Genomic DNA, 20,717 nt, shown 5'->3' with positions numbered 1-20,717 from the left:
GATCTTTTATTTATCATTTTAATTTTGTCATAGAATGAGCACATCTGTAGATAAAATGTAAATGCTATTGCATTTTAAATTCATTTTTGTCTCAAAAAATGCGTTCATTTCCTGAAGATTAAAAAGCATTTATTGTATTTCAATTTAATTTTCAAATTTGCCATTTCATTTTATTTGTGTCAGGCATTCGCTTCCTTTATGTTATAGATAAAAGCACAAATTGGCCTCTACACAACATGTATGCAAAAGACTGTAGGCCTATATGCAACAGACATAAAAACAAAACTGTGATACTATGCACCTGGACAGTTTGATGATGTACATAGAAAGCCTTGCTGAGCTATGAAGACCATATGAATCGGCCAGGCTATGAATCTCATAGGGCAGGAGCCTATCTCCTGTTTCTGTAGCGTAAGGTAACTTGTTGTACAAGTACACCCCCTGGACATGACGCTAGTATGTCACAGGGAGTTACCCCCAATCCAACCCTAGATGCTGAGTTTCAAGCAGGGAGGAACTGGGTCCCATTTTTTAGAATCTTTGGTATGACGCAACCCGGGTTTGAACCCAGATCTCCCAGTCTCAGGGCAGACACTCAAACCACCAGGCCACTGAGCTGGTACATGGTATCATTGCAATCCTTGGAAATCACAACATAGGTGTAGACATGACAGTTTGTATTATAATGCTTGTTTCAGGTTTCAGGATTTATGAAGCAAAATACATTATTTAGTAATGGCGGATATTAAAATACGCATCAAGGGGGGTTGGGGGACATTTTTAGGAAGGCTCCATATCAGACATTGTTCAAGGAACCAAACTGTAAAGTCTACCAAATGTCATGGTTTTATGCTTATACAAACCCAGGTGGGATTCGATCCAACGAGCTTCTGCATGTAAGGCATGTGCCCTGACCACTACACTAGGCAGCCACAGGATCTGTTAACCATGTTTGTTTAAAAAAAAAGTTCTATGTAGGCTGAGTGCCTTGATTTTATTGATTTCTTTTTTATATTTTGGAGGCTTGGGGTGAAATCAATCTGAGTAAATGTAATCTGAGTATTTCTGACATTTTCGAGTGATCATATTTTCTTTTACTCAGAACAGAAAAAAAACGGCCGGTAGAGAAGGGCTCATTTTAAACATGAACGTGATCTGGAGTTAGAGCAGACGTGTCAACATTAAAGAGTTTGACATACACACATGCCATGGGCATCCAGGATGTTAACATCAACTCAACCCAACGTGGGGTTCGAACTCACAACCATCCGAATATCAGGCACAGGCACTGACCACTACACTACGGCAGTCACACATAATGGACCTGTCATTCAAAAAAAAAGAAAAGAAGAAATAAAGTTTCATGTAATGTACTTGACGCCTTCTTTCAAAATTATATAGCGCCCCCCTTTGGCCAATTGGGGTAAGATTGGTTTCAGTGATATTTGGACTAACCCTCTATAGTAGTTCATCATGAAATTTTACTTTGCATGTATGTTTTAGAGGCAGAAGAATAATTTGCATAAAACTTGCAATATTGATTGAATTATTAAAAAAGCATGTTTCAATTTTTAAAAAATCCGATCTGACAGATCTTTAGATATTGGTCCAAAGTTAATGTAAAAAAAGTTCCATGCACGTGATGCGAAAATTCCGGAATAAAAGCGGGTTTAAGCGTTTTACAAACTGCTCAAAATGGCGGAAAATCAAAGGGCGAAGCTTACTTAACAAAGACACAGATGTCTTTTGCTTGAGTCAAGGCACGCGTGTAAGCAAGTTGCATGTCTTCAAACGAAACGAGGCATGACTTATGCCCCTTTAAAGTTTGAGTTTTCAAACGCTTCGTATAGCGCCCCCCTTTGGCCAATTGGAGTAAGATTGCTTTCAGTGATATTTGGACTAACCCTCTACATATTTGCCAAATGCCATGAACGTGTCACTTTGCATGTATGATTTAGAGGCAGATGAATAATTTGCATGAAACTGCATTATACAGTGAATTATTAAAAAATAATGTTTCGCTTTAAAAGAAATACGGCCGCTGTGCGATGACCGTATTGGTCCAAAGTTCATGTAAAAAAAGTTTCGCGCACGTTACGCGAAAATCCCAGGAGGAGATAGATTTTGACTGTTTTTCATATAATTCAAAATTGTGGGAGAAGTAAAGGTCAGAGGTCAAAAGTCAGAGCGTAAAAGTTGTTCGGCATGAGGAGACGCATAAGTGTATACAGGTTTCATTGCTGTACCTGAAACAGGGCATGAGCTACACCAGTTCAAAGTTGGCATTCTTCAAAGGCTTCCTACCAGGCGCGGTTTTAGGCGGAGGCTTTTAGTGCTTAAGCACCAGTATTTTCCTGACTAGCACCAGTAGTTTTCGGGGCTAGCAAAATCGGGAGAGAGACGGTCAGACGGAGAAAAAACGGCACTTCTCTGAGTTCACTCTCTCTCTCTGTTTCTCAATGTCTCTCTCTCTCACCCTCATCACTCTCTCTCCCATGCACACTTGGTTGCACAAAAACACACGGGTTAAGCTACACTGTTTCCTGTTAATAATAACCTGCGTGAAATAAGCTGCATTGGGAAGTAAGCGGGTGACACTTTATTGTGAAAGTAAGACAGGAAACGATAGTTGTTGCTGGGTTGGCCTTAGTTGTCGGTTTGTTATGTTAAGCTGCATTGGTTTGCAATAGCCTACTAGCGCGCAGTTTAAGTTACACATGATGAATGAATAGACAGTCAAAACAATTTGTATTATCAGAACAGTTTAGCCTACACATTAATTTGCGAACGGGGCGCTGGGGGGAGAGAGAAGACAGTCTGCAGTCCATTTCAGCGTCATCTTGCAATGCGCACTGACTGTCCATGGGAAGTATGAAAATAGCCGATCTGCATGCTCACAACGCCTCGAAGGCACGCAGGAGGACAACTTACAACCCATATAAAAGAAACATTATACACTCAATTGAAGTTCTTTATGAGGAGATGTTATGGAAACTGTACAAGATCACCACCAAAGCCTTTACAACTTTCCCAAAGTTGCATATAAGAGAGAGGGGCTTTTCATCAATCTTTTTCCAAAAACTGGGACAATGGATAAACAGGATAAAATATGCTGCTCTGCTGTTGATTGTTGTCAACTGGTTTTGGAATCTAATTCTTCTGGATGGTGAGTAGTGTACACTTGACTGCTGCTGCAGCTTGCCTATGCCGAACTCTTTTCTTGATGTCAAAAGTTGTCCGCTGAGACAAATGTTAATTAAATCGAAAATAGCAGATCTAGAAGTTCACAACGCAGCGTGAAGCGACTCGTTGTGAGCTTGCAGATTGGCTATTTTCACTTCTACTTGTTTGGGTTTAGTTTCTCTTGGTTCACGGGCTAAAAACGTTTTGGAAGCAATACCATCATGCTTGCTGTTATGCTGTAGTAGACAGAGTGGTGTAAAATTAAGTAGATTAACTGAAAAGCTTTTGGAACTGAATGATTATATGACACTGCCTGGTGTTGTCTGTCTGTTGGAGTGTTGGTACCAAGAATTCCAAGACTATCTTGCTGGCTGGTGCATGTGGAGAGGCAAAGGGAAAGTGTAGTGTCACTAGTGTGCCGTTCCCGATTGTTTAGCAAAGAAATAAACCGCGGAAATCCGAATAAAACGTGATCAAATCCGCGAAAAACCGCCAATTTTCGCGCGCGAGACGTGCACGCGCACGCGCTGGCAAAAGCTCCCTGTAGCACCCCCTACTGCTCAGGGCTAGAACCGCGCCTGCTTCCTACAGTGCCACCCTTTGGCCGATTGTTGCGAGCTTCGCGTTTTAGCCGTTTGGCATAGTCCTCTGCCATACTGCCGAGTTTCGTAAAAAGCGACTGCACGGTCTAGCCGCTAGAGAAAAAGTGGCGGAATAATAATAGTGCTGAAGTCCAATATCAATAAGTGGCCATTTGCCACTTCGTGGCCTTGGCCACTAATAAATTACATTTACGTTGAAAATGGTCTTAGCCTGCTAGTCATCAGTTAGTATAGATTGACCTGCTTATCTTCGTCACAAGGGTTCAAAAGCTATGTAATTGTTTTCTTCTGCAACAACAACACATTGTGGACTTTCCACTGCTCTCCTTCCAGGGTTGAGGTGTTCTTTGGTGCTGCTCTCTGGGTTCATGTCTTGGTTAACATAGATGTTGTCCTGCTCATGTTCACTGCAGGGTTTCATGGGCATGTGTTAAGTAAGAAATTCACTCTAAATCTCTATAACTAAAAGAATATGATTCCAGAACGGTGATGAGTAGATGTCCCAGCGTTTATTTCTAGAAGGCAGTAACAGAGTATTCCAAGAACAGCGTCCATCATAGCAAAAGTCTGTACAGATAGTCACAGCACAGAGAGCCCATAAGCAGAGCCATGTCCCCTCCACGGTGCGACAGGCAGGTAACTGTCTTTTAACTACAAGAATACATGGCTTAAATACATGCCCAATAAACAAATCATGGCATATACAGACAGACAGACAGCAAAGTGAGATACATGACACCCCTTTGATCAAAGTCAGGAAGAGTTACAATAGATCAATAGAAGTTTACATCAAAAGGACTGATTGGTCTGAGCTCTTTCCAATATACACTGTAGGTGCGACCTCACAACACCTGTAGGCTGCCAGACCCACAGCTGGCCGAGAGAAAATATGCATTGAAGCAGTGACTCACAGAGGTTGATGCTGTGACTAATAAGGCATTATAGAGACTTTGACATTAAACAAAATGCTACATGTTTACAACAAAAACATATCATACATTTCTATTCTATCAGCATGTAGTGTCCTTCTTCATTCTCATCACTCTGGCCCTCCACTGCTCTCCTTCCAGGGTTGGGATGATATCTGATGCTCTTCTTTGGGTCAGTATTAACATAGACAGCATCATTCTTGCAGATGTGTTTGTGGATGTTGCTGACTGCCACAGGGTCTCTGAGATCGACATGAGAAGACAATAGTTAATGACCAGCACAGGAGATTCAGTTACAGATTCACTTTATTGTCATTTAGATGCTCGGTTTAGGTACATACATGTGAAAAACGTATGCTCGGAATCTCCAATACAATAAAACATGATCATAAAAACACAATAAAAGACCTAAAAACGCTCAATAAGCAATAAACACAGGGCAAGAATATCAGTCAAAGGGTGCAAGGGTTATTGCACGGATGACATTTTAACATTTTAGACATTCACATTTTTTTAGGCATGATCGCGATCGCGAAATTGCATGTTTAACCCCCATACCAACCCATTCTTTCAAACATGGCAGCCATGTTTGTTTACATCTGAAGAAAACATAATGGCTGATAAATCATGAATGCCAGAACGGATTTCCAAGCGGATTTTTTTGTTTGAAAGCTGTGAACAGTGGGCACACACGTGGTGCATCATCTAGGCATGGGCGTGCACGATCCGTGCACTATAAATTACATGGAAGTCTATTGAGACCATGGCATCGTGGGACATTGAAGAGAAAAAATCATGGCACCAAAAATTAACATAAGCCTTCATTAAAAAATCAAAAAGAAGGTTCATTTCAAACCCTCAGTGTACTGACGGGTTCTCATAGTCATGATCACTGTCATCATCGGTGCCTTGGTGATCTTCTTCATCACCATCTCTCCCCTCTGTATTGTGTGCGTTCATCACACCTAAGAAGAAATACATACATTATAAGGTATATCAGTGTTCGTGTCATATGTTAAATCAAATCAACTTGACCTCATTCAATTCCTAGTCTGGTAGTACACGTAGATCCACCATCTATATTACACCCAAATACGCTGTAAGAACCATTAAAGAAACAGATTGCACGTTCTTAAATGTAGTGTGTGTGTGTGTGTGTGTGTGTGTGTGTGTGTGTGTGTGCGTGCGTGCGTGCGTGCGTGCGTGCGTGCGTGCGTGCGTGCGAGCGTGCAATCGTTTGTGTCAGGGGCGTCAATTGGGTATGGCAGGGGTATGCAGCTGCCAGCCATACCCTGGGTCCAGGGGGGAGAATACAAGTTACTTTAAAATATAAATCCCTGAATGTCTCTTTGTCTATCTTTGCTGGTTATGTTGTTAAATTACATTAAAATAACTACAAATGCAAAATTTAACAAGGTATTATAATTATATTTTCCACACTTTTATTCTCCCCATCTTGACAGAATGGTATATTCCCTGGTTCTGCAGGTCAGCTGCACAGGTGCAATGCATTATTGTTAATTGTGGCACATTTACGCCAAGTTTATGCCAAGTTTAGGTGCACTTGAACAACTTTTTCAGGCCGCCATATCCAGCCCAAGAAACCATAGCAATTTTGGGGGGAAAAAATAGAATGTACTTCTTAAAATAAATGTATCATGCCTGACTGGTGTCTTGCACGCGCGTGCAAGACACCAGTCATGTTGCCATACCTTACTTTTTTCTGAACTGACGCCACTGGTTTGTGTGTGAGTGCGTCTGTTATTGGAAAGAGTAAGAATAGCTAATATAAACTTTATTTAACATTGGTCTCTTTTTAATCTGCGTCCAAAAATAAAGTATTGGCACTTTGTGTGGCCACCTCGCCTTGTCTTTTGAACACTATCATTTAGACTATTCTTCCGGCACCGCCGGCGGCACCACTATGAGGACTTTGGTGTGCGTAGCATTCTTGTGCATAGAATTAGTATTACTCACAGGCTGTGTAGATAGTCTCGGCTGCAGGCTTTCTGAATTTCCTCCTCAACATCAGCCAGCGAACAATTACCAGCAGCATTAACAGGAGGAGCAGAGCTGCTACAGAACCAACCACTAGCAGACGAGAACAAGATGTTTGAGGTCCTGAAGGGAGGGGAGGGATGGAGGAAGGAGTGGAAGTTCTTGAGGGAGGGGAGGGAGGGAGCGTGGAAGGAAGAAGTTCTGGAGGGACAGAGTATATCAAAAATAATTATTAGTATTTTGAAGACTTGAAATGGTCAGTTTGAACTTGGCCTATACTGGCACTGAACACTGAACACTGAACACAGCAGAGGCCAACAATCCCAGATCGACTGACCGACACACACACACACACGCACGCACGCACACGCACGCACGCACGCACGCACGCACGCACGCACGCACGCACGCACGCACGCACGCACGCACGCACGCACACACACACACACACACACACACACACACAAACACACACACACACACACACACACACACACACACAATAGTGTTGCACCTTTGCGATTTGATATACTGTACATTTATTTTAGATTTGTGACATGACATCTACTTTTACCTGAACAGACGACACCAGCATCCTCATCGTGTCCACAATTGTGTACACCAAATTCTCTGTGGGGGCAGCCAGTTAGAGACTTTTCACTTCCTGAACAACCTACGTTTTCCATCCAGATTGAACCATTCCCTTGGCCAAAATATGCACCTCCAGGAGCACTCTGTGCCGTCCCACAGCTCAGCTCTCTGCAAACCACCTCAGCATCATTCAGGTCCCAGTCGTCATCACAGACTGTTCCCCAGATGTTGTTATGATAGACCTCCACCCTGCCAGAGCACCGTCCACCAATACCCACCAGCCTCACTAAACCTGAACATGAAATAAATTGTGTTACAACTTTGTGATTTTTTACAAAGATTTATCTGTGATGAATTCCATGATATCCAGTTATCCACTGATCTTACCTGAGCAGACGACACCAACATCTTTGGCGTGTTTACAATCATGTTTAACAAATCTACTGTGTTGGCACCGAGTTAAAGACCTTTCACTTCCTGAACAACGCACATCATCCATCCAGATTGAACCATTCCCTCTGCCAAAATGGGCACCTCTAGGAGCACTCTGTGCCGTCCCACAGCTCAGCTCTCTGCAAACCACCTCAGCATCTTTCAGGTCCCAGTTGTCATCACAGACTGTTCCCCAGCGGTTGTTATGAAGGATCTCGACTCTCCCAGAGCACTCAAATGAAGATCCAACTAATCTGATCTGAGCAGCTTCTATCAGTCAAAAATAAATTGATTCACATTGACAATGTCATACCCTTTTTCTAAATATACCTTTCATAATCTATTTTCAGAGAAGTTGCTTACCTGCATGTGAAGGTATGTACAGGATAACAGACACTGTAAAAACAGTGCATGCTGATTTACTTTCATGTGTTTTTCTATTGGTTTCAACATAATTTCATATTGTCATGGGCAAAGGGTTTGTGTCCGTCTTACTAAAACCCTGTCATGAAATTGTAACCTTATTAAAAGTGATAATCTTCTTACTAACAATTCAGTAACATGAATGCTACAGATATAACCTGTGCTATTCTCAACCTTTTTCTTTTTCATGCCATTACTCTTTGTGGATGTGGTTTGCTGTGCGAAGCCAGCTAAAGGAAGTCATACCTTTATTTTCTATACCGGTATATTAATACATACATCAATTGATAGAATAATAAAACCTGGCACTCACTCATGTACAAATACAGGATTTCTCTCCATATTAAGGGTCCCATGGTGCACAGATACATTGATAGGGTATTCTCTGTCAGTCTCCAAATGAAGGTGAAGACTAAACTAGGAAGAAGTGGGGATTTGTATATTGTAGTGAGGTCACTTCTATAGCAACTGTGCAGGAAACGAGGTATTATTTTGAGACTTCCTTTTTATTGAGCCAGATTACAATGCAAACCCAATTTGGGCATTATACCTAGTGTCTAATGAGCAATGGGAGATTTGAAGCAAGCTGTATTCAGTTGCAGTCAAATAACCCTTTGACATATAATGCATCTACTGTCATTTCAACAAATCAATCACTGTACAGTAGATATGTCTTAAAAACTAAATTAATACAATACATACATATATTGAGGAATTATGGTGGTCTCATGCACAGTCAAACTATAATGTTGAGATGTTGAGTTGTTTGCTGTTGATAGTCATCAAAAACAAACCAGGCATAATGTCATAAAGAATGCATAGTATAATGTACAGGCCAGGACTGACCTCCATGTTAAAGTGTGCAAAAGCAATGGCAACAATAAACCGAAAGCTAAATTACGTACAACCAAAACCAATTCCTTTGGAATATTTCTCTCTATTTTCACACTATGATTTCTTAGAATAGAATTGAAGATTTCTTAAATTGCATGCAAACTAATAACAAAAAGCAACCTATTTACAGTATCAAAGATATTATCTAGACTATTTTCATTTGCTTATTGTAAGGACAATTCAACATTTTATTTTTGCCAACATGTTTCAAAATCTACAAACCTGAACTAAAGTTCTACTTGAGGAGATCCATCTCCTGACGAATTCAAATAACTTCTCTTTACAGTATCATAAGGCTTTAGTCAACGTAAAATAGGCCTACTTCATGTTGTATAAAATATCCTACTGTATCTACTCAAAATAACAAACATGCTGTGTATAAGGTATTCTATTCAATAAGTTATATAGAATACATTACATTCAACTGGCTGAGCCAGTTGGTATTTGAGGACCTGGATTCCAATCCAAAACTTATTTTTCTTGTTTCGCATTTATCTCCTCTCTCTGCCTGAAGTAAAACAGATTTAAATTGAATAAAACTGACTTGTAATTACATCTACGTTGAACATGGTCTTAGCCTGCTAGTCATCAGTATTAGCATAGATGTTGTCCTGCTTATCTTCTTCACAGGGTTCAAAGGCTATGTAGTTGTTTTCTTCAACAACAACACTTAGTGGACTTTCCACTGCTCTCCTTCCAGGGCTGAGGTGTTCTTTGGTGCTGCTCTCTGTGTTCATGTCTTTGTTAACATAGATGTCGTCCTGATCATGTTCACTGCAGTGTTTCATGGGCATGCAGTGTTCATCTTCATCACTCTGGCCCTCCACTGCTCTCCTTCCAGGGTTGGGATGCTCTTCAGTGTTCTTCTCTGGGTCAATATTAGCATAAACGTCATCATTCTCCTCATCAGGGTTGCAGACGTGTTTGTGCATGTTGCTGGCTGCCACAGGGTCTCTGAGATCGACATGAGAAGATATTAGTTCAGCGTGATGTCTAGATTGAGGTTAATGACCAGCAAGTTGGAAACACATGTTTTAGACTTCATTAAAATCAACTTTGAAGTGTACTGACAGGTTCTCATAGTCATCACTCTCATCATCGGTGCCTTGGTGACAGGTGGAGACCTCTGCATTGACGTCTTCTTCATCACCATCTCTCCCCTCTGTATTGTAGGCGTTCATCACACCTTAGAAGAAATACGTACATACACATATATATCAGTGTTGGTGTAAATCAAATCAAATCCACTTGATCTCATTCAATTCCAATCTGGTCTATATTACAGTATATTACCCTCCCACTCTCAAGAAATATAAAAGAAACTGATTGCACCTTTAGTACAAATCATATTTTCATTTCACGAAGCGTGACTGATGGCCCTGACTGAAATAGTCAGGTCCATCTCACAGCAGATTCACAGCAGATGTATTTTTATGTGCCAGGCAGCATGAAAATCCTTTACAACTAACTAAGTAAGCTAAATCACATTTTGCCAACATCTTCATCAGTTATTTGCGCCTCCTCCTGTCATGGAGACCCCAGAGTGCTGGCTGCTAGTTTTATATTTGACCGGAGACTTGACCAGTCGGAGTACACCGATGGCGCAACAGTATGTTTAGAATTAGCATCACTCACAGACGGAGTGGTTAGTCTTGGCTGCAGGCTTTCTGAAAGCTTTCCTCCTCAAAGTCCTCAACAGCAGCCAGCGATCAGTTAACAGCAGCAGTAGGAGGAGGAGCAGAGCTGCTACAGTACCAACCACTAGCAGACGAGATGTTGGACGTTCTGGAGGCAGAGGGAGGGAGTGAGGAATATTAATAGAGTTGTACGTTTGTTTTTTGAAAACTTGAAAATGCCAGTTAGACCGTGGCCTACTGGCTGCTCGCATGGAAAGTTTGGAACTGCCCACACGCACGCACGCGCACGCACGCACGCACGCACGCACGCACGCACGCACGCACGCACGCACACACACACACACACACACACACACACACACACACACACACACACACACACACACACTCTTCCACAGGGTGGAAACATCTTTGTACTGTACATTTATAATTCATCATTATTATATTTGTGACATGACATCTACTACCTGAGCAGACGACACCAGCATCCTCACCATGACCACAGTCATGTAGTCCTACACCAAATTCACTGTGTGGGCACTGAGTTAGAGAACTTTCATTTCCTGAACAACCCAGGTTTTCCAGCCAGATTCGACCAGTCCCTTGGCCAAAATATGCAGCTCCAGGAGCACTCTGTGCCGTCCCACAGTTCAGCTCTCTGCAAACCACCTCAGCATCTTTCAGGTCCCAGCCGTCATCACAGACTGTTCCCCAGCTGTTGTTGTGAAGGATCTCCACTGTTCCAGAGCACAGATTTGAAGATCCAACTAATCTGATCTGAGCAGTTTCTATCAGTCAAAAAGAAATTGATTCACATTTACAATGTCATAACATTACCCTTTTTCAAAATAAACCTTTTTAATCTATTTTAAGAGAAGTTGCTTACCTGCACGTGAAGGTATGTACAGGATAACAGACACTGTAGGTGGAAAAACACTGATTTACTTGTGTGTTCATTCAGGGGTTTTTCTATTGGTTTCAACATGATGGGTTTGTGTCCATCTTACTAGAACCCTGTCAATGAGGAAGTGCATGCTGTGACAATGAGAGTGTTTAGCATTAATGTGAATAGAACATACAGCAAACAAGAAGTAGTGCAACGTTGAGATGTGGTGCCTGAAGAAAGAACAGCATCAGTAGTTAACGTAACGAGAGGTGAGACATGACCTTTGACACAATCTGAATCTCTCAATAAAAGAGCAGGGAGACTAAATCCAGCCATGTGCCAATAAGTTAGATTGTATTAACATACTCTACCATATACCAAAATTACATTTTATTGACAAAATAAAAGTGACATAGTGAGGCTTTAATGAAAATGTAAAGCAAATTCAGACAAACATCTAGTTGAGTTGATTAGCAAAGTTCAATCATATTGGAAGAACCTTCAAATCTGCCCCCCAGAAAACGTAACACACAGATAGGTATACTCTTCCAGTGATGTTATTCTTTGTGAAATTAAAGGACAACTTTGTTTTTTACAAGGGTTCATATTTTAGATAGGCATTAGAGAAAAGAAAAGATGAGTGTTAAAATGTTTTCATTTACTTCTTTCTATCGTTTTAGTGATGTTAAAGTTATACTATGTAACTTTTTTTATAAAACATATCTTAAAATTGTCCTAACTATTAAATCGCTAAAGTTTTAGAACCCCCACTCCGTTAATTTCAGCCCCAAAAGCCTTTTCTTTATATGTTTTCTACTTAGCCGTGACAGGGGCTAAGTAGATCAGGGGCTAAGTAGATATCGCTACTGACCACTAGTTGAGCAACTTACACAGTATAGCTTTAAAGATTTTGATTTGCATGCATGCCCCCAGCTTGGAGGCATGCATGCAGTAAGCCCATGGGCAGATATGACTTATGGGGGCTGGTGTAAATAGTAACAAAGACATTGACGTCATATTTTGTCTAAAAATACATATTTAGCCACTTGGGTTAGGGTTAGGGTTAGGGTTATGCATGCCCCCACCCACTGAAAACACCAAAATCGCTAAAACAAAGCAGTAAATGAAAACATTATAACACTCATCTTTTCTTTTCTCTAATTGCAATCTAACATGTAAAAAAACAAAGTTGTCCTTTAATCACATTATGAAGCAGGCTAAAGATTTATTCTGTACATAAGAAATGAGAATCAAACAATACACACGTTTTATGTTTGTTCAATCATAATATAAAGTGTCTGTGTGTGGGATGTGTGATTGTGTGCCTCTGTGCAAGTGTGTAGTGTAGAGAATGATCAGGCAACAGGGTGTTTTCACACTTGAGCGCTTTCATCCTGTGCTGTACATGAAATGACTCAGCATTGCAGACCAGGGGGGCCTTCAAGGGGATACATCGACTTACCTACCGGTAGCTGCACTTGATAAATGACTTGATAAAGGTAGTTCATTCACCCTGGCTAGAGCATGGGGCCCTGGTTGCGACCGTAGGTCGCATTTACTCAAACCCTGCACAAACTGTGAGTGAGTCCGTCAGTCCGTCAGTCTGTCTGTCACACCTCACACGTCACACTCTTGCCCTGCTCATATCTCCGCAACCGTTGCCCCGATCCATGCCACATTTTGCACACACGTTCCTTGCCTGCCAAACTACAACCTCCAAGGACGCCCGGAGCTCCAGGGACCCCCAGGTCCCTGGGGGACCCCCAGATGTAAAAAATGACCAAATGTGCTAAACTGACCAAATGACCACCCCAACGGGGCTGCTCACGGGGAATTCCCGGGGACCACCGACTCCTGGTGCTCCAGAACGGATGCAAAAGTGGTGGCACCCCCAGTGGAGGACCCCCTACACTGCAGCTCACATAAAATGCCGTAACTCCGGCTAGGAGCGACCGGGACGCGGAGACCGCACCCCTCATTTCTCACATGGCCCTCTTCTAGCGCCACCATGAGGCCGATTCTTGCAAAACACATTTTTGGACACTGCTCCTACAATTTTGGCCCTAAAATCACGCAAATCGGTACACAGTATGTCTACACTCATCCCATCAACATGAATCTCTCCCATATAGCGCCACCTCCAGGCCGATTTTTCACAACACATTTTTGGACACTGCTCCTACAGATTTTGCCCTAAAATCACGAAAATCACTACACAGTATGTCTACACTCATGTCATCAACATGGATCAGGAAGATTTTGCCAAAACACATTTTTGCCCTATTTGTGGAGATAAGTGACCTACGGTCGCTTATCTCCCGATTAGGGAGTCTTACTGGTATTGTACGCTAGTGGTGGGTTATTTTGGGGGGTCGCTGCCTAAAAAGGCTGAGAACCACACTGACATGGATGGCGTTTGGAGCCAAGACCTCGTGAAGCTTCTCTCTCCCTGGTCCGACCTGGGACCCTCTGTGACAACAACCACGTCTCAGCTTTCCGCTCCTCTAATGATTCAACTTTAAAATGTAAACTGTGACCAGGAAGTGGACCCATGGTAAGAGCAAAAGGGACCCTCTGTATAGGCATAGCCTGTGACAGATACAATCCTGTCTGGCTAACATCCCATATGAGAGCATCCATCATCAGTGTGGATGTCTCAGTCCACTGCCTCTATCTGGGTCTAGGGCACGATTGCCATAATTATGACATTTTACTTGACCATTAATTGTCATTCAAATAATAGCTATTAAAGTTTTAGTTGTGTTTCTGTCATTGAAACATTGGAACATTATGAATAAAAAATACTTTTCTGATTGGCTTCGTTTAGGCTTCGTAAACAAAAGGTGCACAGGGCAGTAATGACAATTAACTTGACAGAGATTGCAGATCTGCTATTTCCACTATTTTTGAAAATATACAGTATGAAAGATTTTCAACATGGAAATGTTTATGACAATTATGCGAAAAATAAGCGTGATTATCTCAAATAATTGTGATTAGGCGTTTATGTAATAATGTAACAGGTCAACACTGAGGATGCTCACCCCGTCCGTCTCTGCTCAGTGCCCAGGAAGCATCGTACATTACTGGGATCTATCTTACAGCAGACAACACTGTGCTGGGCTCTGACCATGCAGTAAATATTCATACATAATGATGAACTCAATACCAGTTACTATACTATCATAGGTGGAATGCCCTCACTTCATTCAAATCGAAACGTCAAGAATCTCTGTAAGTGAGAAAACACAATACGGTATATTGCCCTACAAAGCCAGAGAGCAGTAACTACGAACAAAAACTTTACTGAAAATTGGTTTAAAACTGGTCAGCCAAATGAGATATCGGCATATAAGTGATATTACACTGATTGTATATCTGTTCTTGAGGTCATTGTTCATACACAAAATCATGAAGGCTAATTTGACCGTGCACACAATTAAGTGTGTGTGTCCAAAAATGTTTTGTTGCTTTGTAGTCATACCTTTATGTTCTATATAGATCAGATTATTTTCTATATATTAATACATCGGAGACATCAGTTGATAGAATAATAAAACCTGGCACTCACTCATGTACAAATACAGGATTCTTCTCCATAGTAAGGGTCCCATGGTGCAGAGATACATTGATAGGGTCTTCTCAGTCTCCAGTGAAGGTGAAGACTAGACTAGGAAGAAGTGTCTAGTGTTATAACTATTGTGGTGAGTTCTCATCTATAGACATGTGCAGGAAACCATGATTATTGTGAGACTTCCTCTTTATTGAGTCAGATTACATTGCAAGCCCAATTTCATAAATAATCCATTGTATAATGCATTGGCAACAAAATCAATATGTGAGTTTTCTCTCAATGTTCACACTATGATTGCTTAGAATAGATTATGAAGGTTTCCTTAAAATGCATGCAAACTAATAACAAAAATCAACCTATTTACAGTATCAAAGAGATTATCTAGACTATTTTCATTCGCTCATTGTAAGGGAAATTCAACATTTTATTTTCTCCAGCTTGTTTCAAAATCTACAGACCTGAACTAAAGTTCTACCTGAGGAGATCCATCTCCTGATGAATTCGAATAACTTCTCTTTATCATAAGGCTTTAGACAACGTAAAATAGGCCTACTTCATGGTGTATAAAATAACACAGATCAATTCAAAATAACAAACATGCTGTGTATTCTATTCAATACATTAAATAGAATACATTACATTCAACTGGCTGAGCCAGTTGGTATTTGAGGACCTGGATTCCAATCCAAAACAGTCTTGTATCGCATTTCTTTCCTCTCTCTGCCCGAAGTAAAACCGATTTAAATTGAATAAATTACATTTACGTTGAACATGGTCTTAGCCTGCTAATCATCAGTTAGGATAGATTGTCCTGCTTATCTTCATCACAGGGTTCAAAGGCTATGTAATTGTTTTCTTCTTCAACAACAACACATTGTGGACTTTCCACTGCTCTCCCTCCAGGGTTGAGGTGTTCTTTGGTGCTGCTCTCTGGGTTCATGTCTTGGTTAACATTGATGTTGTCCTGCTCATGTTCACTGCAGGGTTTCATGGGCATGTAGTGTCCTTCTTCATCTTCATCACTCTGGCCCTCCACTGCTCTCCTTCCAGGGTTGGGATGATCTTTGATGCTCTTCTTTGGGTCAGTATTAGCATAGACGGCATCATTCTTGCTGATGTGTTTGTGCATGTTGCTGACTGCCACAGGGTCTCTGAGATCGACATGAGAAGACAATAGTTAATGACCAGCACAGGAGATTCAGTTACAGATTCACTTTATTGTCATTTAGATGCTCGGTTTAGGTACATACATGTGAATGCTCGGAATCTCCAATACAATAAAACATGATCATAAAAACACAATAAAAGACCTAAAAACGCTCAATAAGCAATAAACACAGGGCAAGAATATCACTCAAAGGGTGCAAGGGTTATTGCACGGATGACATTTTAACATTTTAGACATTCACATTTTTTTTTACATTAAGCCTTCATTAAAAAATCAAATAGAAGGTTCATTTCAAACCCTCAGTGTACTGACGGGTTCTCATAGTCATGATCACTGTCATCATCGGTGTCTTGGTGATCTTCTTCATCACCATCTCTCCCCTCTGTATTGTGGGCGTTCATCACACCTAAGAAGAAATACATACATTATAAGGTTTATCAGTGTTCGTGTCATATGTAAAATCAAATCAACTTGACCTCATTCAATTCCTAGTCTGGTAGTACGTAGATCCACCATCTCAACCAAATACACTGTAAGAACCATTAAAGAAAAAGCATGTTATTAAATGTAGTGTGTGTGTGTGTGTGTGTGTGTGTGTGTGTGTGTGTGTGTGTGTGTGTGTGTGTGTGCGCGCGCGCGCGCGCGTGTGTGCGTGCGTTTGTGTGTGTGTGTGTGTGTGTGTGTCTAACTGTTATTTGAAAGAGTAAGAATAGCTAATATAAACTTTACTTAACATTGGTCTCTTTTATATCTGCGTCCAAAAATAAAGTATTGGCACTTTGTGTGGCCACCTCGCCTTGTCTTTTGAAGACTATCATTTAGATTATTCTTCCGCCACTATGAGGACTTTGGTGTGCGTAGCATTCTCGTGCATAGAATTAGTATTACTCACAGGCTGTGTAGATAGTCTCGGCTGCAGGCTTTCTGAATTTCCTCCTCAACACCAGCCAGCGACCAATTACCAGCAGTATTAACAGGAGGAGCAGGGCTGCTACAGAACCAACCACTAGCAGACGAGAACGAGATGTTTGAGGTCCTGAAGGGAGGGGAGGGAGGGAGGAAGGAAGGAATGGAAGTTCTGGAGGGAGGGAGGAAGGAAGGAATTGAAGTTCTGGAGGGACAGGGTATATCAAAAATAATAATTATTAGTATTTTGAAATGGTCAGTTTGAGAGTGCTTCCGGGTCACGAATGGGTCGTGTGTTTGAGGAGCTGCTGCTCCCACTTTCTTTAAAAAGTTATTTTTCAAAGCCTCACTTGCTTTTAAGCTTTGAATTTGTACGAACCGTGATGGCCTCAGATCGTGTGCTATTTTATACCAATGATTGTGATGAGAATGGGACTTGGGGTGTCATCAATATGTGTGTGTACCTGCCTCATTGTTACACTGTACCTTAATAAAAAAGATTTGAAAAGAAAGAAATGGTCAGTTTGAACTTGGCCTATACTGGCACTGAACACTGAACACAGCAGATGGCGAACAATCCCAGATCGACAGACCGACCGACCGACCGACACACACACACACACACACACACACACACACACACACACACACACACACAATAGTGTTGCACCTTTGCGATTTGATATACTGTACAATTATTTTATATTTGTGACATGAAAACTTTTACCTGAACAGACAACACCAGCATCCTCATCGTGTCCACAATTGTGTACACCAAATCCTCTGTGGGGGCAGTCAGTTAGAGACCTTTCACTTCCTGAACAACCAAGGTTTTCCATCCAGATTGAACCATTCCCTTGGCCAAAACGGACACCTCTAGGAGCTCTCTGTGCCGTCCCACAGCTCAGCTCTCTGCAAAGCACCTCAGCATCTTTCAGGTCCCAGCTGTTATCACAGACTGTTCCCCAGCGGTTGTTGTGATGGATCTCCACCCTGCCTGAGCACCGTCCACTACCATCCACCAGCCTCAACGGACCTGAACATGAAATAAATTGTGTTACAACTTTGTGATGTTTATACAAAGGTTTATCTGTGATGAATTCCATGACATCCACTGATCTTACCGGAGCAGACGACACCAGCATCTTTGGCGTGTTTACAATCATGTTTACCAAATCCACTGTGTGGGCACTGAGTTAGAGATATTTCACTTCCTGAACAACGCACATCATCCATCCAGATTGGACCATACCCTTGGCCAAAATGTGCACCTCCAGGAGCAATCTGTGCCGTCCCACAGCTCAGCTCTCTGCAAACCACCTCAGCATCTTTCAGGTCCCAGCTGTCATCACAGACTGTTCCCCAGCTGTTGTTGTGATAGACCTCCACCCTGCCAGAGCATCGTCTACTACCATCCACCAGCCTCACTGAACCTGAACACGAAATAAATAGTGTTACAACTTTGTGATGTTTAAACAAATATTTATCTGTGATGAGTTCTATGATATTCAAACTGCTCTTACCTGAGCAGACGACACCAGCATCCTCACCAAGACAGTTGTGTTCACCAAATCCTCTGTGTGGGCACTGAGTTAGAGAGATTTCACTTCCTGAACAACCCACAACATCCATCCAGATTGGACCAGTCCCTCTGCCAAAACGGGCACCTCTAGGAGCACTCTGTGCCGTCCCACAGTTTAGCTCTCTACAAACCACCTCAGCATCTTTCAGGTCCCAGTTGTCATCACAGATTGTTCCCCAGCCTTTGTTGTGATAGATCTCCACCCTGCCAGAGCACCGTCCACCACCACCCACGAGCCTCACTAAACCTGAACATGAAATAAATAGTGTTACTACAACTTTGTGATGATTTTACAAAGCTTTATCTGTGATGAGTTCCATGACATCCTCTGATCTTACCTGAGCAGACGACACCAGCATCTTTGGCTTGTTTACAATCGTGTTCACCAAATCCACTGTGTGGGCACTGAGTTAGAGAGCTTTCATTTCCTGAACAACGCACATCATCCATCCAGATTGGACCAGTCCCTCTGCCAAAATGGGCATCTCTAGGAGCACTCTGTGCCGTCCCACAGCTCAGTTCTCTGCAAACCACCTCAGCATCATTCAGGTCCCAGCTGTCATCACAGACTGTTCCCCAGCTGTTGTTGTGAAGGATCTCCACTGTTCCAGAGCACCGTCCACTATTCACCAGTTTCACCCCTGAACATGAAATAAATAGTATTACAACATTCTTATGTTTAAACAAACATTTATCTGTGATGAGTTCCATGACATCCACACTGCTCTTACCTGAGCAGACGACGCCAGCATCCTCACCATGACCACAGTTATGTACACCAAATCCTCTGTGTGGGCACTGAGTTAGAGACATTTCACTTCCTGAACAACCCACATCATCCATCCAGATCGAACCATTCCCGTGGCCAAAGCGGGCATTTCTAGGAGCACTCTGTGCCTTCCCACAGCTCAGCTCTCTGCAAACCACCTCAGCATCTTTCAGGTCCCAGTTGTCATCACAGATCGTTCCCCAGCGGTTGTTATGAAGGATCTCCACTCTTCCAGAACACATCAGGGAAGACCCAACTAATCTAATCTGGGAAGCTTCTATCAAGTCAAAAATAAATGAATTCACATTTAATTTTTTTTTTTCTCAATATACTTTTCTTTCAGATAAGTTGCTTACCTGCATGTGATGGTATGTACAGGATAACAGACACTGTAGGTGGAAAAACAGACCATGAGTTACTTTCATGTTTTACTATTGGTGTCAACATTATTTCCTATTACCAGTGAAGGACATTACACTTTGAAACATGTTGACAACTACACACATACAAAGATTTAGCTGGAAAATTACTTCACAATAATTGCAAACTAAGGGACAATGAATTAAAGCAATGTGCATTCCTGTACTTTCAGGTAGTTTTGATCCTAATATAGACTATTTAAGCAGCTTAGTTATTTAAGAACCCACATAGATTTTAATGTGGTATTCTTAAGACTGTAGCTGCTGTTTTGGTTTCAGCACACAATGAATTTCACTCGTCTTTTACCTATAATTGGTATTGTTGACAATAAAGTTGAGCCTTGAACCTTGGACCTTGAACCTTGTATTGTACTGTAACCTTTTTCAAAGTGAAAATCTTCTTGCTAACAATTCAAGTAACATGAATGCAACGTGTGCTCTTTTCAATCTTTTCACACCTTTCTGGATGTGGTTTGCAGGTTACCTCGCCTTGGCGAGGTCGCACCATGTCTTGGCCATCTGGCCAGTGATGTATATCGGACCAGTTACCCATATATGGAGACCCCTGGTACCCATATGTACTGTATATGGAGATATGCTGTGAGAGCCCAAACATGCCCACTCTGTCATTGAGTATGTTTTCCCCTACATCCGTCCGTGCGTCCGTCTGTCCGTCCGTGCGTCCTCGCAGTTTGTTACCCCCTAATCTCAGTCGCCGTTGGGC

At 41.8% G+C, this 20,717-nt stretch overlaps 1 protein-coding gene across 1 annotated transcript; it reads right to left on the bottom strand.

The window, feature by feature from the left end:
- Window positions 1–4,787: 4,787 nt before the first annotated feature.
- On the bottom strand, window positions 4,788–19,816 carry LOC308282989 (scavenger receptor cysteine-rich domain-containing protein DMBT1-like; the record flags this gene model as incomplete). Its single annotated transcript, XM_080723376.1, has 15 exons — window positions 4,788–4,956; window positions 5,586–5,679; window positions 6,692–6,913; window positions 7,287–7,482; window positions 9,739–10,006; window positions 10,124–10,238; window positions 10,688–10,837; window positions 11,184–11,426; window positions 16,032–16,300; window positions 16,630–16,723; window positions 17,210–17,353; window positions 18,098–18,259; window positions 18,348–18,656; window positions 18,747–19,052; window positions 19,537–19,816. The coding sequence occupies 15 exons, from the start codon at window positions 19,814–19,816 to the stop codon at window positions 4,788–4,790; spliced, it is 3,021 nt and encodes a 1,006-aa protein (XP_080579502.1).
- Between the last annotated feature and the right edge of the window lie 901 nt (window positions 19,817–20,717).

Source organism: Nannobrachium achirus (genome assembly GCF_963921795.1).
Source record: "Nannobrachium achirus genome assembly, chromosome: 4".
NCBI lineage: Eukaryota > Metazoa > Chordata > Actinopteri > Myctophiformes > Myctophidae > Nannobrachium > Nannobrachium achirus.
This window is presented reverse-complemented; position numbering and strand designations above follow the sequence as displayed.